The sequence below is a fragment of the Scleropages formosus genome, chromosome 4 (genome assembly GCF_900964775.1).
Source record: "Scleropages formosus chromosome 4, fSclFor1.1, whole genome shotgun sequence".
Taxonomy (NCBI): Eukaryota; Metazoa; Chordata; class Actinopteri; order Osteoglossiformes; family Osteoglossidae; genus Scleropages; species Scleropages formosus.
In genome coordinates, this window is record NC_041809.1 from 16,131,229 (window position 1) to 16,155,476 (window position 24,248).

Genomic DNA, 24,248 nt, shown 5'->3' on the forward strand with positions numbered 1-24,248 from the left:
AGTAATAATGTTTTTACACCATTTCAGTAGGTTTCCAATGCTATAAAGATATTCCAGCTGTCTATCTTACAGTATACTTTATATAGTATTACACCTTTATTTAATCAATGTAAAAACAACTTAATGAAGTTAAAGAATTTAAAACCCTTAAATTTAACTTCCATTGTGCTCACAATGGGGGGGTGCGGTGGCGCAGTGGGTTGGACCACAGTCCTCCTCTCCGGTGGGTCTGGGGTTCGAGTCCCGCTTGGGGTGCCTTGCGACGGACTGGCGTCCCGTCCTGGGTGTGTTCCCTCCCCCTCCGGCCCTACGCCCTGTGTTGCCGGGTAGGCTCCGGTTCCCCGTGACCCCGTATGGGATGAGCGGTTCTGAAAATGTGTGTGTGTGTGTGTGCTCACAATTATTATTTACATGTGGTGACTTATGAGTAAGACATGTAGACCTTTTTGTGACAAAATTTAATGCTAAGAAACCTTGCAAGCCCTGTTCTACCTGTACTCTGGAGTCACATGTGTTGCCCATGGCAAGGCCTTCATCTCTTCAGTTTGAAGTTGAAAGCCCAGCAGATTGCTCCAGAAAAGACTCACCTGGTACCAGATAGACCTTTTATCCTTGTTTACTTATCCAAGCAATGTTGTCATGCTGAATTTAAGTCAGACAACAATTACCTCCCTGATCAGACTATATCACAAGGTGTTTTGCTTTGATTTGTTTTTAAATACAATTTCAGGAGGTTTAATTATGCCTTAAAGTTATTTTGACTTGGGTCACATGGTGGTCATGAAATTTTAATGGGTTTTCTGAAATGTTTGTGTTTTTTTCAGGCTTGTTGCTTTATTTTGTTTTTTTAAGAGCTTTCTGCATTTTTATCATTGTACTGTTGTTATTAATTTAGCTGATGCTTTTCCAGTCTCTCTCTGTCTCTCACTTCAGGGGAAATCAAAAAAGGGGACAGAAGAGTTCTTAAAACAGGTCATATTTTTGTCGTGGGAATATGTACAGTATATGGCATCTGCATATGTGTGCATAGTGGTGTGTACATGGTGATATTTTGAGTCTGCGTGTTGTTTGTGTATACTGTATATTTGAATGCTGTATGCGCATGTTCAGTTTCACAGTATATTTTCATTTAAAAAGGGTCTTTCATGAGTCTAAAAATATTTCCTGAAGAAAATGCGGTGCTGATGCATATTTTGCAGTACATTGTGTATTCCAACCAAAATATATTTTCCTTGAAAAAATCATCTAAAATGTTAATGCTTTTGGGGTACAAATTTAGGTACAAATATTTATTGCCAGACTGGAGAAAATCTGTGGTCCACATGACCAACATTTGATAATGTGCAGGGGTCCTGTCTATACTTTTAATTCTACAATCCAATTTATTATTGTACAGTGAGGATCCAAAATAAGAGCTTTACTTTTGCAAAGTTTATGTAATCAGTCATTTTTGCAAAGGCAGTGTGTGAGCCTGGCATTTCTCTGTACAATTTCTCTGAAGGGACCTTTTTCATTTTTTGTTCAACTTATTTTATAGAAGATTGATGTGCATTTTAAAAGAATATATGAAACAAGAAATGTACCACATCCCTTCTTAGTTTCAAACTAGTCTTAGTCTGTCATAAGGTCACAGTTACTAAAGAACAGCACTTTTTTTTCATCCCATTGTTCTACAGATGTGGAGTAGTACCAAAACCTACTCATGTATAAAGTAAGAAATGCAAAAAATGTTTTATATTTATTCATAATAGTTAAATGTATGCCATTGTTGTTCATATTTGAGTAATATGTTTACTGAGATGGGCGGTATATTCTCTCCTCATGTGACATATGACCTCAGCTCATTGGGCTCAGCCATCTGTACATTGTTAGTGGTTTGTTTGATTACATTGTTTATGGGCAGCCTCTTGCAGATGCATTTCTGACAATGACTTTTGAAGATCTTTATGTTTTTTCATCACAAACAATACAAAATGTCACTTCTGAGAGAATGTGATGCCTTCACAACTTTGGTTGAAGCAAACCAAAGAAGACATCCTCTGAACACAGATCTCATCAGCTTCTCATTTAGAACAACCTTCAGGCCGATCATTTTTCTTCTTCTACCGCACTCAAAGTAAATGGGCAGAACTTCCATCAATCAGGAAAGGGTGGCAGGTAGTTGAGTCTTCAAGTCACATTATGCTTATGGAGACTTTTAAACAGCTGTAGCCATCAAAACATCCTATAATCACCTGAAAAAAGCTAATCACAAGTAGTAGGTATGAAGTGCAGGGCTCTGCTGCAGCTCCAGGATTGTAATGAACGCATACACAAGCTTACCGAAAAGGGACCCTTCTCTCCAGACAAGTCACATGCTTAATCGCAAACGGGCTATTTTGTTCTATTTGTCTAAAAGCTGCTGGCATATGTGACAATTTAAAGACCTCACCTGTTAAGGATGAATGCTGAATGGTTTCAGCAGAGCCCATGATCTGCCCATCACTTCATGGGCAGGTTTGGTGTTAGGAAGGTCAGAGGTTATGTATTTCATGTAGCTCCTACAGATGACATTCTTCAGAAGAGCAGCCTCTGAATGAAGCAATATGAAGTTCATGGGGATGTGAGAAGTGGGAGAAGTGGGATTACTGTCCAGGTTCCCGCTGCCTTCAGTGGCAGTTTCTCAGTGGACAATGAATTATTTAATCGAGCACATTGACTGCAGTGACTGAACTTGCTGAACTGCTGGTCCAGTGCATTCAGACTCTCTTCTCTTTTCTCAGCTGTTTTGTGCATTGCTGTAACAGTTTTATGGCTCAGTTTGATTTTCAGCCTGTGGGAAATTCTCTGCTCTCCTCTCTACCCAAAACAACTTTGTTTCATTGAATTGAAATCGCAGATGAGTAATGGCTGAGCCATGTGCAGTTCCAGGTTACTTGGTCTATTTAATTTTCAGGCTGAGGGTGCAAGTCGGGTCTGCAGTTTTACACACACACACACACACACACACACACACACACACACACACACACACACACACACACACACAGAGTATACTGCACTTTGTAGCAAATCAAGTGTGTCCTTTAACCTGTGTCCACCAAAAATACAATTCATCTTTCTAAACATGAACCATATGATTTTTCTTTTATAAACAATCTCATATGTAGTATGTATTTTCCTTTTGTCATGGATCAGAGATTATTGAATGGTTGCCATTTGATGTTTGAACTGATTTTTTTTCCGCTTGCAAAATACACTGCTTGATTTCTTTTAAATACCTCCACAAAACTCCCAAAAAAGCATATGAAAATGGGCACTTCGTATTCATTACAGTTTTGTATCAATGTTTATAGGGCTCTTTGCACTGCAAACCCTTTTAGCTTTTCTTTATCCTTGGAAGTCTGCCTTTTCATGAAATTGCCTCTTTTCCAAATGAAATTAAGGCAGTGTCCACTCTTGTCTCTTGGGGCTTTTGTACCTTGCCTCCCTGTCTGGGACTTCAGTCCAGTTGTCACAGATCCCACTGCAACAAAAATAAAAGTACTGAAATGTGTATTGTTTCAACTTAACTGAATTGTGCAGTCCTGCATTGCAGAGCTGTTGCATCCTCATGGACATTAATGTAGACACTGGACACATACATGGGGTGTTGTTCAGGAAGCACTAAGATACAGCCCCAGGTCTTCAAGTTCACCATCAAAGTGGCTTGCAGCAAACAGCACCCTGTGGCCCAGCTCTCAGGCCCTATACCGTTAACTTGCCTGGGCAGAGCGCTGTTCTTTCTTTGCGTCGCAATTCATCTCGCGAGCTGAATTTTTCATGTAGTAATTAAAATTTGTAGGTCAAGTCTCCCATGACACCTATTTCTGCTAATATGGGAGAGCGGCACTCTGATTCGTTAATGCTGCTCTTTGCCGAGCTGAGATTTAAAGGATGAAGGGTGACATTTTCCCCCATTTTGTAAATTAATGCGATTGATCTGCCTAACAAGAACAAAGTTAGGCTTCCAAATACCACATGATAAAGAGATTAAGCCTTTAAATGGCTTTCCAAAGGCAATCTTTATTGCAAGGCCCTGAGCGAGGGCATTGAACTTTCAATTAGAATTTCTAATAGGTTATTGACTTGAATGTTTAAAATGTTGCTACACAGCTGTATAGATCCTTAAATGGTGTTTCTATTCAGGTTAAATTTGCTTGTAAAGCTCACTAATACATGTAGAGCAAATCACTGCATTTGAATTCTTTCGATGTGAAAAGCGTTTTTTGCGCAACCAGTAAGGTCAAAGTTGTTTTAATTGCGGTGAATTTTAGATACTGTAATGTTTTTTGTTATGTATTACATGAGGGGGGTACCTTCGCAATGTACTGTAATCTAATTATGAGCCTTTGATCTCAGTAGCCTTTTTTGTGGTAGAATGATTTCATTCCATGTTAGCTCTGCTCTTATTTTCTTTTTTCCCGTCGGGCTTTGATGTTCTGCCAACTTCTAGTACTTTTGTTGTCCTTCATTTCTAAGGTTCTCTTTCTCCCAATTTAAAAAAAAAAAAAAAAGAGGGCTGTTTCTCATTTTCTATGAGTGATGTCAGAGCCTTAATCCAATTTAATTGCATCTAATGCCACGTTAACTGTTGTCAAAATATTTTTAATGATGTCATCCAGATTCAGTTCCCTGTTTGTGAAATAGTGCGGCGTAGGATGGCTAGACCTGTCGCTGATTTGTATGCACTGAAAAGGCAGGTAATTATAAGTCTTCAAAAGGAGGCAACAGGATACAATTTGTCAGAGCCTAACTACCCATTCCACTGAAAAGGGTTAACATTCTGCTTATTTTACAGTGCATTCAAACTCTAATTAAAACAGCATTACATCCCCATCTGCCAATCTCCAGTAATTTTCTTTAATTGCTGTAATTAAACTATATTTACATGTTCAGAATACTTGTAATTTAGCAAATTGCACTCGCTGCTCCACATTTAATCAAACAAGCAGATCCAGCATGTTTCGTGCCGAATGGAGTGATTCCGGTGTTTTCGTTTCTGCAACAGCCGTTCACAGTGTAAGTGGACCTCTGCTTGGGGCGTGGAGAAGGTTAGGCAAACAAGTGCTCGGGGCCATATTGACATGGGCCTGATTGGTATTTGTACGCTTAATTTTAGGCCTGGATTCCCTCTGAGTCCAAGCAGAACATTGGCGTGTGTGTGTGTGTGTGTGTGTATCACGGGGAGAGGAGGCCATTCTCAGGAACGCTGTCTGAATAGTTCCCAGGTGGTAGGGATGTGGAAGAAAGTGTAAGATCCCACCAGTGCCGACTCTATGCATCATCTTCCTGTGGTCTGCGGTACTGAGACTGTGTGTTTTTTCTGCTTCACGTTTATGTTTGACGTTGGCTGTAATCGGCTGAAGGCAAGCATGCAGTATGAGTTCCACTAATGCACCACAGCTGCTTTTGTGTATGTTTCCATGGCGGCTCATGGTTCGTGGTATGTGGTGAACACATGCAGCCTCTCTACAGACCATCTGAATTTAAACAAAGTCCTCAGTGGGAATAACTGTGCTGAGAGGTAATGAAGACCAGCACCGACGCCTCTCTGTATGCAATCTAGGTAAGGGGTAATTGCTCATGTGTCAGGGTGTTGTGTAGATGTTTTCTGGATGGTGTGCTTTCAAATAATAATAAGTTCCATGTGATTTATTGTCTGCTCTCCCTTGAACATTATGAAATGCCTCTAATGACTGTGTAGAGAGCAAGTTGGATGACTTTCTAACATCTAGCCTGGCCTTTCCCGAACAACAGCAGGACAATACTATTTTTCCTGAATGCTATGCGAATAAACAGTGTCTTTGGTTATGTTTATTCATTCGCAGCGGACATGTTAGTCCAAAGTGACATGCCGCGATTACTTTGTAGTGTTAAACTGACATATTTATCCAAGGTGATAGAATGTTAGAAATGCTATGGTAAACTCCATGTTGGCACTCTTAGAGTCATCAATGTACCTGAAAATCATGGTTAGACTCTGGGAGGAAACCAGAGCATCTGGAGGAAACCCACACAAGTACAGGAAGGAGCATGCAGACTCCACACAGACTGAATGGGGATTGAACCCGCATCTGATCATGTAGCCTGGGCACTATAAAACACTAGCACTACCTGCTGCATGACTGTACAACCCAATTCAAATTTAAAAAATATCTACTTTATAAATGTAGTGGCATTGTGTTATGCATGTAGCATTAAATAATAATACTGTGATTATTTTTATTAATCTCCACATTACTGGCACAGAATAATGGAATTGTTGATAGGTTAAAAGACAAACATGTAATGTTTTGTTTTTGTTGTAGTTGCTTTGTGTTTTGTACTGAAAGACACCATAGCTGTATAACACTGCAAACTGTTCGTAAGAAAAATGATGCTGCGCTTTTTTATAACCATAGTCATAGGTGGCCCACTGCTTTGTTCAGCTCCGTTATTCTAATGGTGCTCTGTCCTGGATGAGATGCCATTCGGTTGTGGTCCTGGGAGGGGTCCAGGGTTCCCCAGATGTAGGCTAGGGGACCTGTGACACAGGAAGACTTATTGCCTGCATCTTCTGACTCTGTCTTCAGCTGACGTTTGTCTAATAATGAGAACAGGTCCGTGAATCCTGACAGAGGAGCAATAAAACCACACCCCTCATGACTCTCTGATGGAAGCCACTTCCTTTTATCCCCTTTCCATATTGCAGTCTTTATCATTATAATTAATCGCATTCCTGGTACTTTTATCCAAAGCCAATTATTTATTCAGTAGACGTAAGTGGGATTTGAACCAGCCGTCTGCGAATCAAAAGTCCATTTTCTTAACTACTATGCTACCTGATCGCCATGGTAACATGCTGTTGTCACTGATGGATGTCATCTCTCATCTCATTTGCTGTCTTCTGTCTTCTTGTGTCCTTATACATTCAAAGACAAATTGGTGTGAATATTGTTGCTCCCGTTGTCCTAAATGTGGAGTGTCGAAAGCACAGTTTTAGCACTCCATATTCAGGAAGGCATTGGGGAAAAAGAAACTAGCTTTAGGGTAACACAACTGAGAAATGTGCCACAGATGACGTCCTAAGATGGACGGAGCCAGGGTTCTCATTAGCTGAATAGTAGATTCCTCCTAATTAGTTCTGTTCAATGTAATTAGCATGGATGAGTCTCATCATCTCATGTGAAACAAATCTAACGCTTGGGATAAAACGTCCTTGGCCTGTCTTTCAGGGAAGGTTCTAAGGATTTTCAGGTGCAATTTATTTCTATTTTTTAAGCATTTCTTTTTAAAATGTCTTCATTGATTTTTTTTTTTTTTTTTTTAAGTTTTCGAAGGTGGAGACTTCCATGAGCAATATACAAAGAATAGGTATGGAAGTCAATTTACAGTAGGAGGTTTACTTGAAAGGAGCAGCTCAAATGATGTGGGAGAGGAAAAAAAGTACCCGATGAAGACGGCAGCAGATCCTTCCGCAGTGGTCTCGGTTCGCAGACATGAAAGACGTGATCATTCGCTTATGTCGGGGTTTTGTTCTAGCTCCATTTACTTCTGCACCATAATTCATTTTCTGAACTGTCACACATTTCAAGGCAAAGTATGTCAGTGCATCAGGATTTGATAGAAGTTCCTTTTATTCCATGGATCATTTTTTGCCAGCATTTCCTCAGTGCTTTTAGAAGCAGCGATAGATAATAGAATAAAGCCAGAAAATTCTTATCTGGCAGGTTCTTTGCGCAGAGAGCAGTTTAGTCCTCCCCCAAGCCCAAAAACATAGCTCTCTCGACTGATCAAAACAATTGTTAATGCTCGTTTTTGTGAATCACAATAAGCTGCTTCTTTCCAGAAGAAAACAGTGTGGCCATTTCTGAGACAGGCATTGCAGAGACTCTGCTGGGGGCTGAACAGAAGGAGGGAGGGAGAGCACTAATCTACAGGTGGCGCTGTGGCTAAGGACACGTCTTTGCATTGTGAAGGCTGCCAGAAAGAGTCCTGCTCTTGTACCCTTTAAAAACCGGTACTACGGCACTAAAATAAATCTCTTTACCAGTTGGTAAAATTTCTTGCTTTAGGTAAAAGTGTTAGTTAAGAAGCATAATTTTAATATCAGCAAACACTTTCACTTCCAAGGACCATTGCAGTCTGCGCTGATTGCTGCAAGATGCAAAATAAGTCAGTGCGTTAAGTGTTTTTAAATTAAAACATTGTGACCCAACACAGGATATTAACTTTTGCATTTATTTATTGCTCCTTTGGCTTCTTTAGTTGTTACAGTTTATATTTTTTATTGATATTAAATCCATTAAATTATCCTTAATTCTAAACTATGTATTAATTCTAGTACAAAGTCTTTAGATGTAATCCTTTGGACAGAGACAAAAAGAAAAAGTTTTTAATACTATCGCCATGACTTCCTTATTGTTTTCGAAAATTGCTAAAGGCATTGTTGTTCTTGCATGTCCTCTGTGCTCAGGATTTAAAGTTGATCTTAAGCAGAAACACGTTTATCCTTGTGGGTCCTTACTGCCGCAGTGATTATCACTGAGCGAAGAGTGTTGCACGCATTCACAGCAAATCGATTGTGAAACCAGAAGATAAGAGTGTAACTGTGGCTCTTTAAAATGTCTCCATCGATAATTTCTTTGCCCTACAACTGGCTTTTGCTTTGAAATGAAGTGTTTGACATGAACTCTTGCCATATGCCTGTTCTGCCAAAAATATGTAAAAAGTGCACCTCTTTTCTAAAGCCAAGCGTTTAACCATCTGCTGCAGGCTTTCACCAGCAGTGCACTGGGATTTCATCAAACTTGAATTGCAACTTAATGTCTTCTCATCTCCCTACTGCCTGTAATGCTGCTTCTGTCACCATGTATGTCAGCCCATGTACTGTATGTACCACTCTTACACTATGAGTGTAATTTCTGTTTGTTTGATGTTTTTCCCCTGCAAGTGTAAGGTCAGCAACTGCACATCAATATGTTTTTTTGTACTGTTCTCTGCTGAGAGTATGCAGAACACAGGTGTAGCAAGGTACCTGAAGTACCTGTAGTAAGTCTGGACTAGTTCTGTTACGAAGAAGGGAAGAAAATGGATTTTACACGGTCAGGGACATTATTATGCAGTGTGTGGGCCATGATTATTAGCCCCATTACGCTCAGTGACAGCAGTGCATTTATTCTTCTCAACCTGGTTTTTAGGAACATAATAAAAAATGGAAGCTCTGGGTACCCTATGAAAAGGAAAGGTCATTATGACTTGGTGACAATTTGTCAAGATTACTTCATAGTTGCAAGAAGGATTTAACTAATTTGTGAGTGGAGATATTGGACATGAATTTAAATTTGTCTTCTGCTAAATGTGATCATTTGTTGACAGCCCTGCATCTGTTATTGTTTTGGCCAGTACTGCTTGTATGATTTAAAAACATTTTTTCTTAATGAGGGGAAATAATCCTCATATACTGTAAGTAATTCTGTGGTTTCCACAGAATGCTTTATAGAAGTTACTCTGTGTCAGGATCTCCCTGTTCAATACATGTTTTGTCTTAAGACGTGCGATTGTGATAACCAACTGTGTTTACACATTTCAAAAGACCTATTAATTAAGTCTTAATTGCTTGTTCCATAGATGATTTCATATAGAGCATTTGTTATTTCTTCCATTATGTTATTGTTTCAGGGTGTCAATGGCATTGCAGTGACCTGTCAGATTTTCTGTGTTCCCTGTATTACGGACAGACATGAGCACTCCTACAGCTGTTGTTCGGCGTCCTGGAAATGCATGCAGGCATCACGCTTCCGTTGAGGCAGCACAAGTCATTTGAGCATCCCAGGCCTCTGCTTCCAGGTCACAGCCGTTTTGTAGGATGTGCCCCGCAAATGGAAGCATAAAGCTGTTGCTGTTACCCTGGGAGGGAGGAAAATGGGATAGAACCCAATGCAAACCAACACCCAGCTAACGGTGGACATGTGGCACTAATGCACAGGTTATAAACTCGGCAGAGAAGATCGTTCGAGATTTCCGACTCTGTGTGTCTGTGTGTGTGCGCACGCGCTCGCGTGCGTGTGTGTGCATGCGCTCAAGTACTGCGGCGTGTGACTCCAGAGACCGCTCTGATTGCTTTACATCCTTACAAAGGAGCTGCTGTAATCGGGGCCTCTCTGCCTCTGTTTATCGTCTACTCTGTCTTACAGCAAATGCCTTAATTGGTCTTAGTGGGGCTTTTTTGGTGAGCTCAACAGTGCCTTCAGGGCCGAGCTCAGTGGAAGGGCTCACCTTCGAGGGGAGTACAAGCTGGGAACAGCCATCTACATTCATGTACCTTTAACACTGTAATTAATGCGTTCCCCACCGAATGGCTGCCTTCAGACAGCTCTGACCCCTGGGACTGTTGTGCGTAGAGTTAGACGCTCAAAGTGATGCAAAGTCTGTCTTCATTACCCGGCACACAGCCCCCAGCACACAGTGTCTGTACCCCATTGTCAGCGTTCCCCTCTGCAGCAATCTGGCACATTTATTTTGCTCTCCATCAAGCAAGCTGGAGATGTGAATGTTTGCATGAACGATGAGCGGCAGCTTATCTCTTAATTGTTTCTCAAGCGCTTTATTGCCGGTTTAATGTGGGAGAATGATAGTGTCAGCAAAATGTAGGGGAAAGATGATACTAACTGCTATTCCTGCATCTGTCTTTTACTGCTGTTTGCAGTATCACACTACATAAAGCCTGACAGACAGCTCAGATGTGCACTTAGATGATCTGGAAACTGGAATTTGACTTTCCTTTTGGCCAGTTTGCCTCGTTGAGTCGAGCGCCTTCAAGTGCTGTGTAAGTTACTCTATCTCATGGAGATCTTACATCAGTTACTCCCGATGGAAATGTGAGACCAGCCTGTCTCCTTGTCGCTGTTGTTATTGCTGTCATTTTGGTGTTGTCCAACTGAGGCTTTACGCCATGGCGGCTTCTACACCCCACCTATGGATTGTTTTCACCTTCCGATAAGATCTGCACTTTACGTTTCAATTAGCCATTGCTATGCTTTATCTGGTGCACCAGTGCAATTTCCTGCTTTGATGCCATATCCCCATCCGATCACAAGCCAGTAGGCAAAAAATTTCGAAACACTGCAAAGGCAGCACAGCAACGAAGCAACACATAATACATGAGCTACTCCCAGCTTAATTTTCACTATACAGTATATCGTATTAAACATAGTTGCTTTTAGAGCAGGGCACTGACGCGCTACGGAGGGGCATTCACCTGTCTTTGCAGAGCCTGTCCTTCAAGGAGTGTAGAGCTGTGCTACTTGGCCACGTGTTGTCGGGGGTGTTCTGGAGGGGGTGCAGGGCAGCTCTATGGGGCCGTCTGATGGACAGAGCTGCTGCCAGGGTTTAAATAGCAGCTTGGAGCACCCAGCTGCTCCCCGCCACGCTCCGTTTCTCCCCGGACGACTTCGAGGCGTTCCAAGACCCCCCCACACTTGCCGGCTTGCCAGAGGGAAGTGTTGTGGAGTGGTGGGGGGGAACTGGCGGGCCGATGGGTGTCCAATGGGAGGCGGCAGATGGCCGTCACCAGAGCCCGGGCCGGCGTCACGCCAACCGCTTCCGCCAGGCGTGCAAGAGACCGAACTGGCACAACCCAGCAGGGGCATCTGGCGGGCTATACCATGCCACATTTCTCTCTCTCCATTAAGCAGATTGCCGGCATGAACCACAAATTTGTTTCATTTCGTGTTATTTTTCTCTTCCTCGTCGTGACACCGGGTCTACGTTTTAGTCATTTAAAGAAATGTATACATCCCCAAAAATATATACTAAATTAATCAAGAAATTTTGTTATTATAAGGCTATGCAGTCTTTTGAAATGAAAATGTTGCTCACATTATACTAAAATACAGGGAAACAAACAGGTATTGTCACAGTTATGTAAAAACACTGTAAAGTTACTATTAGATCTGTACCTGTTCACTCTTTTGTGGTTCTCTCTGATTGGTTATATGTATGTGTTGAAAAGACTAAAGTCTGAAGGAGATGATTTGTCCATTTGTCCTCACGGTACACTTAAGGTCAGAGGGCATGCACTAATATATTCTAATGATGCCACATCTTATCTCTATATTATACTGATCTGGAGAAGTACTCTGTATAGTGTTAAACTGGAGTGACCTGCTTGATGTACGTCTCACACACCTTTCCCTACATTCAGCTTTGCTGCTCCGTAATTCAGGGGGAGAACTTGGAGTTGTGCTTCTGGTCCGTGTCTCCACCATGTTTACCAACTCCCCTTTTTTAATTTTTTTTTGTTTTTGACTTCAGTGTCAGTAATGCTCTGAACTGTGTAACCCAGCATGATTTTGTTACGCAAGACTTTGCACATAAAATAATAAGGGGAGGTTGTTCACTATTGGTTACGCTGTGCTTAGCCGTCGATGGCCCCACAATGACGGATGCGGTAATGGTGTTGATTTTCACTGAGGGTCTGGTTCCATCCGGTTCCGAAAGGCTTCCTTTCTCCCTAATGCTGCTCTTAGGAATGAAGGAAGGCGGAGCCTGGGTGGGAGGGGTACCGAGAATTCACTCGCCAGGCAGGTGGGGGCCGCCTTGCCTTCCCTCACAGTTATTGCTCCTCTCGACAGGAAGCATACATCATAGCGGCCCTAATGCAAACCACATTCCATGGCAACGCGATCAAAGGGCTGCAGCCAGACAACAAAGTGCTCATAATACAGCGGTTTGACCATATAATTGGAGAGTAATCACGGCTGACAAAACACTTTGGTGTTTTTGACTTTTTGAACGAGGCCAGGGCAGGTCGCCATGAAGCACAAGGAGCCGTGCCGGCACTGCTGGGGAACACGTGGAACTAAGCACATGGGCACTTCTCGGTGGAAGCAGGCTGATTGGGGCAGTATTAACCAGGGCCTTAAAGTCAGATGGAGGATTGAAATAGGAGAAACACGGTGTGCTCCTCAGTAGCAGACAGGTCTACGTCACCTGACACAGCAGTACTTTCCTTCCTGCCATTTCTGCACGAATCATGCCTCACATTACAATTTGAGCAATTTAAACATTGATTCACGTTCTGCTGAGGTACGGAATTTTTTTATGCACAGTTGCCTGAACTTCTGTCACATGAGCCTGCATCTTGTACTTCTTGTGCTGAGAAAGTCAGTGTTAAAGCAAGAAGCTCAATGTCACGCACAGACCATACAGCACTGCTTCACTTTCAGTGCATTTTATTCCCCTCTTGTTGTCATAAGTTGTGTTGTAACAGGGAGCTCTCACTCTCACAGAAGCAGGTTCTCTCTGAGCTGATGCTTTTCTCGAATGTAACTTACACCGTGGAGCTACTTACAGTGATTTACCCATTTATACACCTGGCTTATTTTTATTGGGGCAAAGTACCTTGCTCGCTGGTACTACAGCAGGAAATGGGATTCGAGTGCTGGGTCAGAGCTCTAACTCTTGTGCTGGCTGCTGCCATCATATCGCTCATTAATAGGATGTCTGAACTGAATTGGGCCTGTTCAGAAGTTTCACGTGTGAACAAGGGCTGTGATGGAAGCCCAGAGAGTACAGCTGATGGAAGACAACCGCCCTGACTGCGGGGCTCTGGCATTTTGCGCACTGAATCGTTGAAGGTCACCTTGACAGCTGGGAACTGATGAGTGTAGTGACACTCATGCGATGCACATGCGGCTACATTTAGTGGACGGTGTGTTTCTGCCCACTTTCCTCCTCCATCGGGTCATGGATGTTTCCCAGCAAGGATCCTGCACTAAATGCCATTTCAAAAACAACCTACAGCCCAGTGTTTTTTTTTTTTTTCCTTCTCTCCCCTCGCGACGCTATGTAGATCTGTTCTGCCAAAGGCAACTGAAATGCATTGTTGTGAAATGAAATTGTTTGCTTGGTCTTTGCTCAGCACCATTATTTTTGCATGCATTTTTTTTTAAATTGCCTCGGTGGCTACCTGCCGCAATAACAGCTCTAGAAAATGGTTTTAATAGGTTTTTTGTTAGAACTTCAGCACTTTCTGTGTTCCGTCAGTAATCCTGCGCTGACATTCTGCACTGTATATGTGTTTCAGTCTCTGAATGTTACAAGCAGGAGATGAGCAGCAGAAAGAGTCATGTGGTTAATAACCAAAAGGTTGCTGGTTCAAGACCTGCTGCAGAGCTGTATGTAGAAAAAAGCTACTTGAAGCATGCAGGATTTTTAAAGTAAAAACATCTCTGGAAAGGGCTGAAAGTTGCTTTCCTGATTTCTACACTGTATATATATTTACATTTACTTTTATTCATTTAGCAGATGTTTTTCTCCAAAGGAGTGTATATCTCCGAGAGCGATACAACAGTGCATTTCACCAACGGAAAGAGAGACTTGGATGCAGACACATGATTCTTGAGTAATATATACAAAAACAGGTGTTCCCTGTGCTCTTCCCAACACTGCGATCCCTAACCCCATCTCCACTGCTATCAGCCCGGTGCTCGGTGGTGCTGCCCGGCCCCTCGCTGCCACTGCTTAGCATGATAATTAATCACAAACAGCGAGCCGTGTCACTCTCACCTCCCGCCGGCCGGGCTGCTCCCACAGGGCTGATCCTCTTTTAATTGAGCGCGTTTGGACCCGGCGTCTCCAGGATTAAATTAGATTGCACTAATTCGCCACCACCAATTTGGGTAAAGGGGGGGGCAAAAAAAAAAAAAAAAAAAAACAACACAAAAAGTGTGCTTGCTAATGCTCTTGGGATGAAATGGTGCTGAACACAGTAAATAATTAGTGGAGGAGTGCCGGAGTTTGCTCATTTGATCTTCCGATTCGAAAGCAAATGTAATTTAGCACAGAGAGTAATTTATTTTAAGTTAGCGCGGGTTCATTTTAATTTCATTTTGCTGCACATAAGCTTTTAAATGGAATATCTTTATGAAGTGGATCTTTGCCAGCTTAGCTGCGTCAAGCAAAGCCTATGTGAGCTTATTTATACAGTCACCATCTTGGTGCTTATTTATAGAGCTCAGCTCAGAGCTAAGTGCACATGTTGGTTTTGAGCGGGTTATTTTATGCTGAAAGTATTTCGACTGCCCATGGTGCCAACTGCAGCCAGCAGAAGCTGTCGAGGTGGGTACAGCGCCTCCTCCTGTCTCGAACTTTCACAGCCTCCCCATCTCCTCCCTCGCCTCATCCTTCCGGCCCTCGGAAAACTCTGACACATCAGACGCAGTTGTCTGATATGAAAAAGGAAAACAGATTTTTCTGTCAACCTGTCAGCAGCGGCAGCTTCACGACAAGCATGGAGACGACTATCTTTAAAGTGATTTCAGAGCGCAGCGTGTCTGAGCTCTCCACGCTGTCGCATATCCCAGGTCTATATTTATACACTACATTTGGTGTGTATGGGCACGTGGGTCAAAACCGTGTTTGTTTATGAATGTTTACGACTCAACAGCGTTTCACATATTTGCAAATGATTCATAACAAGCACAAATTTTTTTTTCAGAGAGTAAATGAATGAAACAGTACCATTCGGTGTAAATTACTGTCTACCGTGATCGAGAGGCCTAGTCATTAAATGCATAACATTTCTGATCTTCAGAAACCTAGTGATTTTTCAAAAGCAATGTGTTTTCTTTTTTATCTTAATGTGTAGGTTTTCTTTCCTCCTTTTTAAAAACAAGACATTTGGATAATCACTTTCTTTTGCCACAGATGAAGATGAAAACAGATTATCCCCGGTGTTTTAAACAGTTTATCTTGCCTTGTCAGGGAGTTGTCATTTAATTGCTCCTGCCACTTATCAGACAAAGTCACTCGCTTTATGGAAATGGGAAAGGAATTTGAGCCTTATCGAGACAAGAGCAGACCGTTGGTGTGTTTCTGAGACTTTGACAGCCCTGGTACTTAATGTTGGACTCGTGTGCTGCTGTTATTGGCCTTAAGTACTAGAGAAGCCCAGTTAAAAAGCTAATGGGAGAAACCGAGTAAATAAGTCCCAGTGGAGAAGCCCGGTGAAGAAGGCGCAGTGGATAAGCCCAGTAAAGAAGACCAGTAAATAACCCCAGTGGTGAAGCTTGGTAAAGAAGGCCCAGTGGAGAAGCCCAGCAGAGAAACCTAATAAAGAAGGCACAGTGGAGAAACCCAGTAAAGACCAGTAAAGAAGGTGCAGTGGAGAATTCCAGTAAAGACCAGTAAAGAAGGCCCAGCAGAGAAGCTCACTGTGTTCACATGGACAGACGCGTGTGAAGAAAGATACTGCTGTGTACCCAGCCAGTGCTCACCACCACTCCTTTTTGACACTCCTTTTTGTGTCTCCAAACCTGTTCATTATGAATTGTCTGTAATCAGATAATACAAATTGTCTACAGTGCTGTTTTACATGAATATTACTTTATTTTGCAAAAATCCAGACCTTCTCTTTTGATATGTATTGAAGGAAAACTGTTGATTCTGAATCTCTCAACAGGCACATTATGGCTCTGGTGTGATTGAGGCTTTTTTATATTGGATCTTTTTGAAGTATCTTTTTTTGAGCTTTGTGTGTTTTGTCTGTAGGCTGTACTGTGTTACGCAGTATCACACTACATATTAAAATACTGACATGCTGAAAATGCTCCAAGCTCCACAGCTAAAACAAAGAAATATGTCTGTTAGACTCGGTTGTTATACACTGTACATGTATATATTGGGCAGGACTTACTTTTCTCATATTTTAACAACACACAACACATTTTTTTTTTTCCTGTTGTGCATCATGAGCAATAAGGGCATTATTGTTAAATTTCTGGCTCTCTGCTGTGCAAAGCACTAGAAGCTGGTTTAAAGGTCCTAATGGCACCATGTGAAATGTAGTGTTGCAGTGCAGCTCTCGTGATCTACCCTCACTGCTTGGATACCTGTTTGAATATTCATGAGTAATTTCCAGGCAAAACCTAATGAAGAAGAAAATTCACCAATAAAAACTTGATGCGATGGCCAACGACCCAGAAAGCCACCTGAGACACACACACACACACACACACACAATGTCTACAACCGCTTGTCCTGAGCAGGGTCGCAGTGAAGCGGAGCCTAGCCCGGCAACACAGGGTGCAGGGCTGGAGGGGGAGGGGACACACCCCGGACAAGACGCCAGTCTGCCACAAGGCACCCCAAGCAAGACGCGAACCACAGACCCACCACACGGCGGGCCCCGGCCAAGCCCACTGTGCCACTGCACCCTCCACCTGAGACAGTGACAGTTAACCACATATCGTCATGTGCTGAGGCTAAGTGGTTCGAGGAGCCAACTGTAGCAACCTGAGCATGTGCAGAACACAACTGAGTGTGCACGCCAGAGTAGACCTGTGTATTGGGGGTCGAGAAGGACTTTTTAGGTCTTGTTCATAGATACATTTCTTCTGCCCTGCAAAGAGTCCTGCATGCACCAGGGCACAGGTAAACATGGCATAGCGATAATACTATAATAATTTCCAATGTGCTTGTATGCTCACATTCTTAAAAGCCTTTTAGCTTCAGACAGCAAAATTATGAAAAGACGGCTTAACATATATAAAAGCTGCGTGTCTGTGTTTAAGAAGCCATCTGCCTAATGTGTGATGCATTCGTGTTATTCCGCTGTTGGGTGAACTTTGTGACTCATTGCAGGTGTATTTTTTTTCTTACATTTCAATGTTTAGTTGACACTTTCACTTAAAGCAAATTAAACTTTTTTTGCTGGTTTTACTGCAGCATTGCAGGTTAAGTGCCTTACTGAAGAGTACACAAACAGAAGCCTCCTGGGACTTGTACTGGCAATCACAGTTTACATATCCATGGTAGCTGCTTATTTGATTTAAAATGCTAATCCCCAAGATAATGTAAATAGGTCCACCGAAGGGGTCGTAGTATCCTGCTCATCCTTTTAGTTGTTAAATTTACTACCGAATAAATGATGGTGTGGCACACGGCTGCTGATGACATGATGGCTGTAACTGACATTCACCTGTGTGTATAACTGAAGTGGCGCAATAAAGGCGGCAACGGTGGTGGTGGCGGCTGACACCAGTGGTACTCTGGACTGTGTGCAGTAATTAAAATGCACATGAAAATGATGTGTCCTCTGGGAGGCAGCGTAATGGTATAAACAATGGAATCTGATGTATTTAATTGTCCAAAATCCTTCCATTAATCTTTAATTAAGCTAGCATCTGCTTCTCGCCCCCCAAATGTTGTGGTGTAGAAGGGGACGCAGATGGGGGATCTCCAGCCTTGAATAAATCAGCAAGGAAGACAAAGAAATATGAAATTATACGCACTCCCCTTAATACACAGGATGTGTGCCCGGAGGCGTCGCTCCCACTCTCCCTCGCTAAGATAGTGTGTCGAGATGCCTCATTGGTTTTAGATATTAAGTTTGGTGCTTAAAGCCCAGTTGGAGCTTCTGTAACAAATGGATTTTACCTGCTGCTAAGGAGCCGAGCACCCTCTTCTTGTCCAGGCTGAACAGAGCCCCCTCCGGCGCCATCTGTCTGAGCTGAGCCCCACTCCGGGGCTCCGTGGGCACACCTGCTGGGGAGGCATATCAACGGACAAGTTATTTTAAAGAGGCTCCCCACACCTTTGTGGTTCTTTGACCCACGTCTCTCCAAAAAGGAAGTCATGTGTCTCTCTGCATACGTGTATGTGTGTGAACATTCATGGCCAACCCCTCCTGGCTCTGCCCATCCCAGTTTGACGGGGACTGAGCTCCGATGGGTTGGTAACCCGTACATGACTGTGGTCAACTACGAGCCCTCAGCACAATCTCCTCAGGGTTCAGAAGAATTTGGCTGCATTGCACATCTCTGCACTGTTTTTATTTCTCGTTAAATGCACTTTCAATGGGTCTGACAGTCAGTTCAAGGGGGGAATAAAACATAAAAGAATGTGCATAATGTTGCACTCGCGGGTATTAAAACCAGAGGTCAGAGACTATAAAGGCTTTATTATTTTATGGAAGTCTGTCTTTTTTTCCCCCCTTCTTTCTTTTCATTTCCAATGACTGGAATGCTGCATTAGCGGTCAGAATTAATGCTGTCTGGATAAAGTTTAACATTTGAAAGGAAATTGCCTTCAGATGTCGGCCTGCTGCAATTTGAGAGGGCCAGACCTGGATCTGCCTGGGTCGTATTAGACGAGACAACAGGCTGGCCTCGCTCTGTCCCTCCCTCACGGCCGGCGCTTGGCTGCTACGGGAGACGCTCGCCTTATGTCGCAGTGCTGGGCGGCCCGAGCCCTTCCAGCCAGCATCCTCTCCCCGTCTCTCCCACCCCTCAGCGGATGACAGTTGAACATCAGACAGATGCTGTCGAAGCTGCAATCTGATGTCATGGCTTTGGACCTTTTGGCGTGCCGTATGAAGAACTCACACTCCGGTGCTGCACCGCTGTGACTCCCGCAGACACTCATGATACACGGCTGAACTGTCAGAGCCATCGCATGTGAGACTGTATGGCTGATGACTGTATAGCTGTGTTAACTAGCTCATGGTGTATCTGCGTTTGTTGTGCTTGTTTCACTGCTCCATATCTCCACTTCTACTTTGTAAGATGAATAACCTGATGTTCATTTTCTGGCATCGGGACGAGGAAATCTGACCCCTTTTCACCCCCACCTCTCCGCTCCCTTGTGTTCTGAGTGGTTTCCAACGGCCAAATGATTTCCAGTCCCCCTTCCTTTTATGTCTCAAGCTTAACATTTTTGGATTTATGGAAGAAAAAATTGATTTGTTTAAGTTATTCTTTATGCTACTCACTGAAAATAGCTCATCCACAAACTCTGATTGTTTCCCCGCTCTCCCTCTTGCCTTTCCCTCGGTGTGGAGTTAGCAAGGCTCACCCCGGCTCCAGTCATCATTGCTTAACATGCTGCCAAGGTGGGCCTATGGACAACGGCTCACCCAGCACCATATTCTCTGTTGCAAGCTAGGAAGCGGACCCAGCAGGGGCCCCCGACCGCTGCACCCACGCGCACAGGCGGCCCCAGTGCTCTGCTGGAGGAGCCGGGCTCCAAGATGGCAGTCAAGGCTTGATTTGCCAACACATTCCCAATGATTAAAATGTAATTAGCACAACTGAGCGCCTCCTCCCCAGCTAATTTTAATGCACGCTGTGACAGGCAGGCGGCCGGCTGCGCCTGGGCCCAGGAGCAGATGGAGGAGCAGGCAGCGGGAGAGGAAAACCATTTTGCGATGCGACTGTTTGCATCAGAAAACCATCAGGAAGCACAGCTTTCAGAAAGCCCTCGACGGCAGCACATCAAATTGGCGCTGTCAGAGCTGACCCTAGCAATCGCTGCCATCCTTCTTCCCCCGCCCAGCCTCGCGACGATGGCAGGCACCCTCTGTTCTTAACTCCTTCCCTGCTTCGGCTGCCCCGCACGCGCTATTCCTTTCTGACTTCAATACTTCGTGGTGACAGGACAGTGAGCAGAGCAATGCAGACGTGTGCTCTGATCTGTTGCGTAGCTTTCGTTTACGAAACACGGAATATAAGGAGACTTAACTTCTCACAGCACAACTTCCATTTTAATGCGACTTCCACTGCTTAAAGCGGCTCTCTGTGTATGGCGGTACAATGCAAATTGGCATTGAAGGAGAATAACATGGTCTGTGCAGTTGTGGGAATATTTATACCCTTTATTTTGGGTCAGAACACAGAATATTTCATTTCCGCTCTTGAATTTTGCCCAGTGTTTATGTGAAGCAGCATTTGTATGAAGTACACGTTGCATGTTTCGCTCACGTTTGTCCGATATGTGTGCTCCAACGACAGCCTTTTTACTGCGCTCTTGGTGCTCGACAGAGGATGTCGAAAACCCTCCTCCCAAGACTACCCCACTAGTTGAATTATTTAAACCTTCCGAGCATTTTTGTCCGTCAGACAGATATTGTTCTCAGCTGGGTAGGCTTCAAAACAAGAGTAATTTCCTCCAAATGAACAGAGGATAAACAGAGTCCTTGATGTTTAGAGACTTTGTAGGGAAATTTGTAACCACATTTCTCCCTGGAGGACAGCAGGCCGGATGGGGCAGCTTGAATGGTTCACAGTATCCTCCAAAAACAAGAGCCTCCAGCGCCCAGTTCAGTGTTTGACATTCCACAGTTACTAACCCAAACACTCTGGTCTGGTTGTACAGTTCGAAGGATCTCCGTCAAAACACCATGGGCCCCTGCTGCTTTACCACCTTCACTGTGAGCAGCGTTCCCTGAAAGAGCACTTCCTACACTTCACGGTTTTTGTGTTTTCCCATCGCTGCACTGTTACAAGGTACAATAGAGTACTGAGAGCTGCACATGGTGCACAGAGTGGAGAGTGAGACCAAAGCCAGTTCCTCTCCTAATCCATGAACAGTCGTACTTCCCTGGCTCATGTAAAACTGATTGTTTTCGACATGTTTTTTGGTTTCTGCGTCCTCCCTGACCCACACACTTTCATGATTCAGTTTCACTCTCAAGAAGGGAAAACAAACTGCCCTGCAGTGAAACACGTCCATGGCTGCTTTCGTGATTAACTCAAACAAACACGTCATGGCATCGTCATGGAAGCTTACATTCAGGGTCCTTTTAAGCTCTGCTTTGGTCCATGGCTCTGATTGATGCCAGCAGTGTCTAGTTGATGCCAAGACTGTGGCAGGCACAGGGACTCCGCACTCATGACACGCCATGTGCACGTCCTCATCCCGCTACGGGAAGTTCACCTTTGGAGTGCACCAGGTCCCTTGTGATCCATGCATCAGCCACTTTAGCTTGGGTCATATACCGCAGTACACTATGCTGGAAGGGACTTGTTAGCAGTTGAAACTTTAATTGTGCAAATGACATTCCAGTTCCTTAACCCACCAGCTCGCTAATACCTTAATAAAACCTGTCTGTGCTGTTGGTATTTTTCAGTAAGCCTTCAACCTCCACCATGCGTTGTCGTGTCTGCATAGATCGTCCTCCACCTGAACATATGGCTGTATATTTTACCCAACTATCTCGAAATAAGAGAAGGAAGTGCTAAAAGTACTTTAACATTCGGTGACGCTTCGCCACAACAGGAAAGAGAACAAACAAAAGGGCTGTCAACTAACAACATTCTAGGTGTCTCTTTTTCTTTTTTTTTTTATTGTCAATAATATTAGTAACATTCTTTATGCAACGTAGCATTTATAAACAAGCATGGTTTCTTTGCTTTAAGGACATACAAATTGCTTGCCCTTACCTGTCAAGTATGATCTTTGGATATTACTTTGCTCATTATGAGAGCATTTCTTACTGTAGGGAATTTGCATACCTCTTTTCTTGAAAAGTAATGACAGCAATTTCTCTCTCCCACCGTACCCCCTCCTCCCCCTCTCCGTGCTGCGCGCGTCTCATTTAGTGCCACCTGCGCAAAGCGACAGGCGCGGGGATGAGAAGTGAAGGAGAGCAGTTGATTAAATCATCATCAAGTCGAGCCGCAGAAAGTCAATTCTGCTCGCCGTCTACAATGATATCCTTTTATCTTAAAGTAATGGGCTATGGCATTTTTGCATCGGGTAATGCGATGAGTTCTATTAACGCGTTCCATTTGCTTCACAAGCAAGGGCAAGTCATTCCGGCGTGCTTATATCTCAGCAATCAAAGCAATCGGCTGCATAGCTGGAGATGGGGGGGAGGGGTCACTAGAGTACTTTTTTCTATGGATCACCACACAGTGGAAAATATAAATTCCCCCATTGTTAAACTCTGTGGGCACTGCTCTGTATGCAGAATCTAAATCAAATTAAGAGAGTACATTAATGTAGCATTTTATTTTCCAAAACTTTAATCCAGGGGAATCAATAGTATAATAAGTAATATGATAATATGCTAGCATATGCATGCATAGATACAAATGTAAAACGGTGCTTTGTCTGTGTACACGCGTAGACATTCGGTCAGGCACATGCTTGCCTTTGTTTCCGAGTGTTCATTTCTTATTTTTTGTACTCTGAAGTATTTATAATGTGTGGCTGCTGGCTTTTTGTGAAATGTATTAAAAGATAGGTGAGAGAAATAGAGCAGGAATGGGAAATGGAGGAGAGCACTGGGGAGGGTGAGAGAGAGCAAGAGAGAAAGTCAGGGCTGTTTGCTCAGTGCGTTTATTGCCTTTGCATAATTTATGAGCTGCTGGAGCTGACCATCATCCGTCTCTGCCAGGGGCGGGCCCCTGGGGCTGCGCGGGACATAGCTGTAAATTGGATGGCGCGCTCCTGCTGAGCTCGCAGGCCGGTCCGCAGGTCAGCCGGGGAATTCGGTGCCAGAAATTGAGCCTCTACCTTTGAGCGCTGTGGGGCCCCAGCTCAGCAAAGGCTTAGGCCGGGGCGATGATGGCCCGACTCCCAGCGCTGTCAATCACAGCACGCCAGCGGAGGCCCGGGCCCCGGTGCTTTAATTGCCCCGGCCCTCGCGCCACCTTCATTACCAACCCTGCTGCCTCCCGGCTCTCAGCCATATGCACAACTTTGGGGGCCTGCCGGTCACTGGGCTTCCCAGTAATTAGTTGATAAAGAATTAAGTGGACCTTGAAATTGAAATTGGGAAGAATAACTGAAATCCGGACTTTTATTATATTTTTTAAAGACTCTGGGCCTTTTTTCTTCTCCTCATCAGAACCTTTAAGCAATATTCTACAGCTCATTGTGTATAAGATTTCTAATCTGTAGTCAGCATTTCTCTAAATGCGGCCCAGAATTTAATTTTGTTAGCATTTTAGATATTACGCATTTATGGTTATTCTAAGACTGTTTTCTCGTGCTATTGAAGCCTCTTGATAACAAATTAAGTGGCAAATGTCTAATAATTCTGTTTCATTAAGCAGACACAGCCTGTATTCCTTTCATTATTTAACATTCAACCTGTATATATTTTCATGTATATATTTTAAATCCACTCTTAATATTCTCAAGTGGAAGTATTTTTAATATATCTACTGACTTGTTGTCCCCATGTTTTTTTGTTAAGCGCTTGTATTTTGCAGTATGAATCATGCAGAATCATGCAGAATGTCCTATACAAATGGAAATGAAGAACAAGTGCATTGTATGAAAGTATAACTGTAACTGATGGCAGTCTCTTTTTGCTCTTTCAGTGTGACAGTGAGAGTGACCAAGAGGACAAGGTAGGATTAAATTAAAGTCAACATATTCTAATTGTTGTTACTGTATGTTAAAGTGATGTGCATAATCTCTTCCATTTTTTTATCAATATGGTTTTAATTAGAATC

At 43.4% G+C, this 24,248-nt stretch overlaps 1 protein-coding gene across 7 annotated transcripts in view; it reads left to right on the forward strand.

Annotated features, from left to right (window-relative positions):
* Positions 1-24,248, forward strand: part of auts2a (activator of transcription and developmental regulator AUTS2 a) — a 299,327-nt gene that overhangs the window by 175,329 nt on the left and 99,750 nt on the right. For all 7 annotated transcript variants that reach the window (XM_029251095.1, XM_018755456.2, XM_018755457.2 and 4 more), the window contains exon 5: positions 24,114-24,143. In XM_029251095.1, coding sequence (XP_029106928.1) covers positions 24,114-24,143 — 30 coding nt within the window. The remainder of the gene's footprint in view (positions 1-24,113; positions 24,144-24,248) is intronic.